Below are 8,919 nucleotides of genomic sequence, written 5' to 3'. Positions count from 1 at the left end.
TGGGCAGGGGCAGCACGAGGGAGCGGCATGGGATGTTAGCACCAGGTATTTACAGGACAGCTTGAGATCGCGTCAGCAGCACGGGCTGGACGACGTGCAGGAGGGCCCGGGGAGCAGCCCCACTCAGCCCCACCTCAGGAAGCCAATCAGATGGTTTCAGAAGAGCAGCCAATGGGATCTGGGCCTTGTCCACTCTCTCCGGCCCCTTCTATGAGCCGGCCTCCTCAAGTGGTTAAAAGAAATGCCGGCTTCCAAGCCTCCCTTGCCCCTTGACCCCCTCCTGGGCCACACCCCATCAACACCACAACTCTGGAACCTCCCCCCGCCCTCAGTCCTTCTGGAATGCCTCTCTCGGCACCCCTGCCCCAACAGGCTGCTGGGATGGCACAGGGAATCACAGGGCTGGTCGCATGCAACAGCGAAAGGCGTGCTCTCCTGCCCGGCCCTCCGGAGGGCCTCGGCCCCTCCCCAGCAGGTCCCGGGACAGGGCTGGCAGCCACCCGGCACCCAAAATATAAGAGGACATGTGAAAAGAAACAAACCGAGACGGACGAGAGCCACCCGGGCTGGAGAACGAGGGCAGGGGCCCCCCACTAAGGGGACCTGGGGGGCTCATCTTATGAATGCATCAGGCCTTGGGAGATGTGAATGGGAGGGGGAAGGGCAAAAGGAAGAGATGGCAGGGGCGTGGGAGGAGACTCGGGAGGAAGAGAAGGAGCAATCATGCAGCTTGGGACAAATCTTTTGTTGCTTTATCAGATTCTCAGTCAATCAATTGTTGTTTGCTAGAACCGGGATACGCAGGGGAGTGAAGAGAGTGCGCGCGCGGGAAGAGAGAGATCGAGAGAACGGGCATCACCAGCTGCCCGGGGGCCTTCACTTTGCAGTCATCATCTGTACAAACTCTGTGGAGGGAAACAGACAGGGAGGAGGTCAGCCAGCGAGCGGGGCTCAGCCCCAAGCCACACCCCGCCCCGACCTGGGGGCTTGTTCCAGAAGCTCCTGCCGGCCCAGAGACAGGGGCCGGGTCGGCTCACCTTCATAATTGACCTGGCCGTCTCCGTCGATGTCAGCCTCTCTGATCATCTCATCCACTTCCTCGTCGGTCAGCTTCTCACCCAGGTTCGTCATGACGTGGCGCAGCTCTGCGGCGCTGATGTAGCCATTGCCATCCTGGGTGTCGGGGGACAGACAAAAGCTTTGAGCTCGAGGCACTCGCCCGGCTCTTCCCTGGGGGCAGCGGGAGAGAGGCCACAGTGCAGGAACTGTCGAGTCACCCACACTCAGCAGGGGCAGGGGGGCTTCCTGAGGTGGCAGAGCAAGTTGGCAGCGGGGTTGGCACTGGGACCCGGGCCTCCTGGAAGTGCTGACTCCAGTTACACAGGGCATCCTGGGACGCCACCTGTTCCGCTTTCTGCCGGAGTCCCAGAGCCACTCCGGGAAAGGCCTGCTCACCTTGTCAAAGACACGGAAGGCCTCTCGGATCTCCTCCTCGCTGTCTGTATCCTTCATCTTTCTGGCCATCATGGTCAGGAACTCCGGGAAGTCAATGGTCCCGTTCCCTGCAAGGTGGGGAAGGGAGCAGGGATGCTGTGGGCCTGGGCCCTGGGAGACGAGCTCGGCTCATCCATCACCGGAGGAAGGCTCCCCGCGGTCGTGAGGGTGACCGGGAGTGGGGCTGCCCACCCGCTCCACGGGGCTCACCATCCGCGTCCACCTCGTTGATCATGTCCTGCAGCTCGGCTTCAGTGGGGTTCTGTCCCAGGGATCTCATCACTGTGCCCAACTCCTTGGTGGTGATGGTGCCATCTCCATCCTTGTCAAAGAGGGAGAAGGCCTCCTTGAATTCTGGGAGAAGAAAGACAATGAGTCAGAGGCCGAGGACACAGGGAAGTCCTGACCTTGGGAGACAGGCCGAAAGAGGCCCACCTAAAGACACCGAACAAGACTTCAACTCCAGCGCAAGCCTCTCGCCTCTGTACTCAGGGCCGGACCCTTCCTTCTTTCAGTCAACACTTACTGAGCACCTGGCCTGTGCCAGGTAAAGCTGCCTGTTCTGTCAACCTAGCTCAGTGGGGACAGAAGGGAAAATGGGTGACAGTGGCCTTAGACCTTTCTACATTTCTTCTTGGTCCCTGGCTTCAGCCTCTCCCTCAAATGATGAAACGGACCAATGTCATGGAGGGGATGAGAGCCGAGGGAAGTCTCTATCTGAAGTATGCCAGCCAAGGTCAACTGGCTGGGAAAGGAAGGGAAGGAGAGGTGCAGGACGCCTTTGGTTGGCACGGCATCCCTCCTGACTGGTACCGCCAGCCCAGTTCCCTGGTTTCCAGAGGAGCCGAGCGCAGTGTATGGTGGAGTATGGGGGTGGCCGGCAGCAGAGCACGGCTGACGGACGATGCGTGGGGTAGGTGGGGGGAAGGAAGGAGAGGGGATGGCTGCCAAGCCAGGAGGATGAGGCGCTAGTGGCACTGAGTGGGCAGGCCACAGCTGGGGACGCATCAGGAGCGGGGAGAGAAGCACGTGGCTCCTGCCCTCCCACTGGGCCCATTTCGGCACCTGGTGCTCCCTACCCCCAAACCCTCAGAGAACAGATGCCTGGCAGCCTATTCCCACAGGGCGTGGGCTGGGGTGAGGTGGTGGACAGTTTGCTAATGGGGACGGGGGGCGGGGGCGGGGGGCACGGAAACCTGCTCAACACCCAGTACTTCCTGCAGCTGTGACTTTCTGGGCTTTGGGGGACAGTGGGGCTACAAAAATGAATTAGATAGGATTCAAGGATTTCTTTTAGCTTACTGGGATATATGTGATCATTCCTTTGTTCATTCATTTCAGTTATTTAGCCAACAAAAATTTACAGAGCACCTACTATGTTTTAGGCATCAAAGATACAGCAGGGACTGACACAAAGTCCGCAAATAAGGAACTCATCTAGTGACAGGAGATACAGCAGGCAAAGACATCATAAAATAATTTCAGATAGAGAGAAAGGCTGTGAAGGAAATAGAGTGACCTGATGGAGAGTAAAGGAAAGTTGTCTATTTGAGAGGGGAGTCAGAGAAGTCCTTTCCAAGGTGACATTTGAGCCAAGACCCAAAGGATGAGAAGGAGCCGCCCGTCAGTGCAAACAGCTGGGGGAAGGCACTTCTGGCCCAGGAGAAAGCAAGTGCAAGCCCGTGCAAAGGCGAGTGCGGAGGTGGGAGTGTCGAGCCATCTCCTGGGCAGCTCCTCAAGTGGGCCAGGAGCTCTGCAGCCCCACAGTGAGGCAGGGAGCTCACCTTCTGAGCCTAAACGGCAGGAGCTGGGCTCACCCTGCAGCCACTGATTAGAAGACCCCGATGACCCATGGCCAGGAGAGGAACCAGCCCTGCCGTCTGGTGAGGGTCGGGCTCGGGACTGTGAGGTTTGGTGTTACTGGGGCAGTGGTGTGCTCTTATACACAATAAGTTTATCTGTCAGACGCTCCTCCTGGCCCCTCCAGGCCGGAGTAAGATTTGGCTGGGGATGCAGAGGACTTCCCGTGGCAGGGGGAGGGGAGGGAGGGAGGCAACCTCACCTGCGATCTGCTCCTCAGTCAGCTGGTCAGCCTGGAAAAGCAGGAAGGAGAAAGTCAGTCACAGGCTGGCACATCTACCTTGCTCAGCCCGGCCTCCTCTGGTGAGGCTGGTTCCACACGTCATCCACGTACCTGGGCAAGGGAGGTCATGCCAGAGCCAGGGCCTGGGATAAAGTCTGGTGGTTCGGGAAGCTGGGGACTAAGGTGGGCTGGAAACCCAGGCCAGCCTGATGCAGGGCCTGATTACATCGCCTAGACTCCAGGGTCTCCTATCCAACCCAGTGCTCTGGAGCCATGGTGGGCGGGAAGAAGCGCTGCCCCAGACCCAACCCAGCTGCACCAGCACAGCACGGGAGCCCCAAAGGCTGAGTGAAGGAAGCAGTTGCCCTAGAGGCCTAATCAAGCAGCTCTAGAAGGCTCCAAACCAAAACAGGCCAGTCCTTGGGTAGGGCAGAGGGAAGATGTCTGGGGCTCTTTGCTAGTTTCTATGTCACCAATTTGGAGGCACTAGGTCCGAGCACAGTGGACCCAACTGGCAACAATTCTCCTAACTGGTGGCTCTGAGGCGCTCCAAGTGCCTAACATTCGAATCCTGCTCAGACGGGGGGCAGCCCCCCACTCTCTTGTGCACAGGGCACCATTCTGCTGTTTCTTTGGGGCAGTAAGGGTGAGTGTCGGGGAGGGGACTGCAGCAGGCAGTGGTGGCAGAGGCTGGCGGACTAAAGTCAGCTTCCCCCGCTGCGCTGCAGTTTTTTTTTGTTTTTTTAAAATAATTAATTAATTAATTAATTAATTTATATTTATTTTTGGCTGCGTTGGCTATTTTTGGTCTTCGTTGCTGCACGCGGGCTTTCCCTAGTTTCAGCGAGTGGGGGCTACTCTTGGTTGCGGTGCGCTGGCTTCTCATTGCAGTGGTTTCTCTTGTTGTGGAGCACGGGCTCTAGGCACGCGGGCTTCAGTAGTTGTGGCACATGGGCTCAGTAGTTGTGGCTCGCGGGCTCTAGAGTGCAGGCTCAGTAGTTGTGGCGCACGGGCTTAGTTGCTCCGCGGCATGTGGGATCTTCCCGGACCAGGGCTCGAACCCGTGTCCCCTGCATTGGCAGGCGGATTCTTAACCACTGAGCCACCAGGGAAGCCCTGCGCTGCAGTTTTTAACCCTCTCTGGCCCTGGCCACTCCGGTCGGTCGGTGGCAGGCAGCCCTTACTGCATGCGGGGCTTGGGGACGGGGCAGAGGAGAAGCAAAGGCTAGCTTGTCCCGCACTGGTGTGCTGGGAACTAGCCAGGCATCCTCTGGGGGAGCAGCCACAAGGGGGTCAAAATCCCAACATTTAGCATCAAAAAAGGAATTTTCCTTGGTTTTTGCGAATGCTGCCAAGAAGGCACCGCTCTCCCCAGACCACCGTCCCCTTCCTTTATTTCCTTTCACAATTAGGGGAAAGGGGCTCCACGTCTACAGCAGGCTTCTAGTGTTGGCTCTGAGAGCCCCCTAACCGATGCATGCCATTGTGTGTATTTGCATTAATCTCCATAAAGCTTCCAGAGCTAGCAACAACCCCCCAACCCTGTCCCAAATATGAAGACCGATCACATTAGAACAGGTCTCAAACGTCCTTTTTCTTTTTTTCTTTCTTTTTTTCTTTGTTTTTTTTTTTAAATCTAAGGGAAGAGAAACTTAGGCCAAGCCCCAAATAGTCAGAATGGGAGGGGAAATCAAAGTGATGATGACAGAGGGGAGATGGCTAAGGGAGGGGGAAGCAGGAAGGTAGAGAAAGAAAAACACCACACATGCACATTCTGGAAAAGTCCAAAGTCTAAAGGAAAGGTTAGGAGGCCAAAAGGAGCTACTTCTGCATCGCTTTCAAAAAAGACCCAGGGCTGCCGGGCTCCTGAATGCCAGCCTGGCAGCCCCAGGCCCACAAGCCCCTTGCTCCTCCGCTTCCCCTGGCTTCTACGGGTAAAGAAGCCCGAGCCGATCCCCTAGGTCCTGACACCCAAGGAAGCTGCTGGGGGAAAGTGAGAACAGAGGATGGGCTTCTGGTTACCAAGGCCAGGTGATGCCAGGGGAGGGGAAGAGGCAGAGGGGAGAGCAGCGTCTGGGGAGCAGGGCCGCCGTTCCCTCTGCTTTCATCCTCTTCCCCTGGCCTAGATGGAAAAGGCTAGTGCAATCGGGGACCTCCGCGCCCCTACCACACCCCCTTCGGGCAGCACTGGCAGGGGCTGGGGGCAAGGCGGTTGGCACAGGCTGCAGAATGGCCCAGAGTGGCTCTGAAGGCCGGTGTCTGCCGCTCCCCACCGCCAAGCTGCAAGGCGCAGAGAGGCATGGCCACACTCTTACAGGGTCGCTGCAAATAGGCGTGGCTCTGACTGTAGGCCCCATCGCACACTCTCTCCCTCCCTGTTAGGAGACCCTCTCCCCTGCTTGGGGAAGGAAAGGTCCCAGCTCCGAGCTAGAGATCTCAAAGCATGGCTGCTGCCCAGGAAACTGATCACCGCTGGGGAGCCCTTCTCAGGGCTTCCTCCCTTTCCAGAGCTGAAGATTTTCAGCTTTCACCAACAACTGTCTCCAAAATAACCCAGTTGGTCTCCTGCTTCCATGTCCCTCATCTTAGGCTCCAGCAAGGAGCTGGACAGGAAAAAAAAAATAATCCTGGGGTGGGGGAGGGAAGAGGGTATTATTTCTCTGCCTTGCCCCAGCCGCCAGCCAGTGCCAGAAAGCAGTGTTAGATGAGATCAGAAACCAAGGCCAGGGCCCCTCACCCGGGCCAAGGAGGAGCCACAGAGCTCAGGCCAAAGTCCAAGGCCAGTTAGCAGTGACCTGTCCCACCCATCCATACCTTGACGATTACAAATGGAAAGAGAAACTAGTAGGGCCAAAGCTCGGGTCCTATTTGGGAGGTGGGGGGCCTCCTGGCACCTGTCAGTGATTCGGCCCCCGTTTAGCAAGGTTCTGCTGGGGGAAAATGGGGTAGAGGTGAGAGGAGCCATCAGGCCTGTGTCAGCAAGTATGAGATCTGATACACAGCAGCGGCGGCCTGTTCTCCCCAGCCTTGCCCGGGAGGATGGCCGCACACGGTTCCGAGGCTGAGCCCTGGGGGCTAGGGGTGTTGTGGGTAGCAGGGACCGGGAAAGAACTAGTCTGCTGGTTTTCTCTCAAAGCCCCAGCTGTGTGAATTAACAGAAGCACTCAGTGAGGGCCCCGAACAGAATAAGCGGCCCTCGGGCTGATGAAGGGGTCCTTCTGGAGGTCTTCTCTAGTCAAGCTCTGCAGTCCCCACCCCGAGGCCACAGGAACAGGCGTCCGATTGTCACCGACGCCACACTGCACTGCACTGTCATTTGGCACAAGTGAGGAGATGCAGAGCGGTGCGTGGAGCTGGAGACCATGAGAAAACCAGCATTCCTGTTTGGAAAGAGCAGCTCTCTTGGTCTGAAAGGGACAGTGACCGGGTGAGGTTGAAGGCTGAAAAAGCTGGCTCGTTTGATGCATCCCAAACTTTCACCTCCCACCCCCATTTCCTACGGCTTCAGTGCGCCATAGGGGCGCGAACAACTCCGCCCACCTGCTCCCACCGCCCCGTGCCTTCTGCCCAGCTCCATTCTTTCTGGGAAGGGGACCCGAGAGCCACTCCCTCCGGCCTCTGCAGCCCACTCCCCATCCAGACTGAACAGTCTTTGTCCCAGCTTTGCCCTGGAAACTTCCAGGGAGCTACCCACATCCACCTCCAACCCGAGGTCCACCTCAGCTGCCATTCATTTTCTCCAATACGTCCCCAGATCTCCTTCCACCTCACCTCCTACCACCCAAGCCAAAGTCCTCTCCCACCCCTCACCTCGGAAAGCCACCTCCTCATGGACCCAAACGCAACACTCCGCACTTCCAAACCCAAACTCCTTTCCTGGTTCAATAGCCTTAACCCACCAGGAACCGCAGAACCTTCTCTGGCTGCCCCCCCACATCAACCGCGAGGCCCCCTGCCCCCCCAGCACTGGCAAGCTCGCCATCCCCTTTTAACCACTTCCCCGACCCCAATCCTCTTCAGTCCCTGCAGGTTTCCAGAGCATCTCCTAACCTCGGCTGCCACCCACCCCAGGCTCTTCTTCCCCAAGCTTGCATCTCACCCTCCTCCTCCTTCCTCTGCACTGTCGGTCTTTGGAGAACCCCCTTCTCTCCCCTCAAGGGTCTGATCTGTAGAAGGGACCCCCCCCGCCCCCCCAGGAGCACTCCCCGCGTCCAGGCCCAGCTACCCACGGCCCCCTCTCGGGGAGCTCCCCAGCAGCCCGGCTTCCCTCCGAACCCCCTTCCCTGCATCCTCTCAGGACCCAAAGCCTTTATCGGGGCACACATCACCCCCTTCCCTAGCCAATGTTTCTTACCTCGCCCCCCTGGAATCCAAACACCTCACCTTAGCGACCAAACGCCCCATCCTGGGTCCAAGAGCCCTTCCCCTCTGAAGGTCCAGATGCTCCATCCTGGGTTCAAATACCCCCTTGGAGGGCTCAGGTGCCCGTTCTGGGGGCTAGAGAACCCATCTGGTGCTAAAAGTCGCTTTTGTAAGCCCCCAACCCCCTTTTGGGATCCAAACGTCCCGCTCTGGGTTCGAATGCCCTCGATAGGGGGGCAGAGAGGGGTCCAGAGGCGCTCTCCGGGGCCCAAACGCCCCCCATTCTGGGTTCACTCGCGCTCTCGGGGGTCCTGCCCCGCCGTGCCCGCCTCAGAGCCCCCAGTCTCGGCGGCCCTACAGCCTCACTCACCATGGCGAGGCCCGGGGTGTCCGGAGCGCGGGGATCAAGGTTCCTCCGGCGGCAGCAGCAGCTGCAGCAGCTTGAGCTCCGCCGCGCGTCCGCGCCTCCACACTCACTGCCCGCAGCGCGCGCGCCGCCGCCGCCGCCGCCGCCGCCGCCGCCGCCCGCCCCAACGGTCCCTCAACGGCCGCCGCGCGCGCCCCGCCTCACTCGGCTCCGCCCCGCTCGGTCCGCGTGCCGTCGCACTGCGGCTCCCACGGATCCCTCCGCGCCTCTCTCCGCACTGCCGGGCCCGCGGATCTCTCGCTCCCACCCCGTTCGAGGCTGGGTTTGTGGCCGGCCGCGCGCGCGCGCGCGCACCCGCCGCGGGACTACTTTCCGTCGCCGCGCGCCCCGCCCCCTGTGCCCACTCTACTTTTCTCCTCGGCGGAGGGGCACTGCTCGGCGGCGCGTGACACGTTCCTGTGTGAGCCGCGCCGCTATTGGGCCCGGGCGACGGCGGAAATGAGAGCGCGGTGCCGATTGGTCCGGCCTTCCCTGCAATGCGTCAAACTGGGGCGAGCCACTGCGTGGTGGTGGTGGGCAGCCTCAAATGTGTGGCTGTGTGAGCTGTGAGGCG

General features: G+C 59.4%; 1 protein-coding gene across 1 annotated transcript; it reads right to left on the bottom strand.

Annotated features, from left to right (window-relative positions):
• Nucleotides 1-730: 730 nt before the first annotated feature.
• On the bottom strand, nucleotides 731-8,470 carry CALM3 (calmodulin 3). Its single transcript, XM_061174391.1, has 6 exons — nucleotides 8,310-8,470; nucleotides 3,557-3,587; nucleotides 1,705-1,848; nucleotides 1,456-1,562; nucleotides 1,038-1,173; nucleotides 731-905 (listed from the first exon to the last, which is right to left on the bottom strand). Exons 1-6 carry the CDS (start codon nucleotides 8,310-8,312, stop codon nucleotides 877-879), a joined length of 450 nt encoding a protein of 149 aa, XP_061030374.1. The 5' UTR covers nucleotides 8,313-8,470; the 3' UTR covers nucleotides 731-876.
• Nucleotides 8,471-8,919: the final 449 nt, after the last annotated feature.

This window comes from Eubalaena glacialis, chromosome 18 (genome assembly GCF_028564815.1).
Source record: "Eubalaena glacialis isolate mEubGla1 chromosome 18, mEubGla1.1.hap2.+ XY, whole genome shotgun sequence".
Taxonomy (NCBI): Eukaryota; Metazoa; Chordata; class Mammalia; order Artiodactyla; family Balaenidae; genus Eubalaena; species Eubalaena glacialis.
This window is presented reverse-complemented; position numbering and strand designations above follow the sequence as displayed.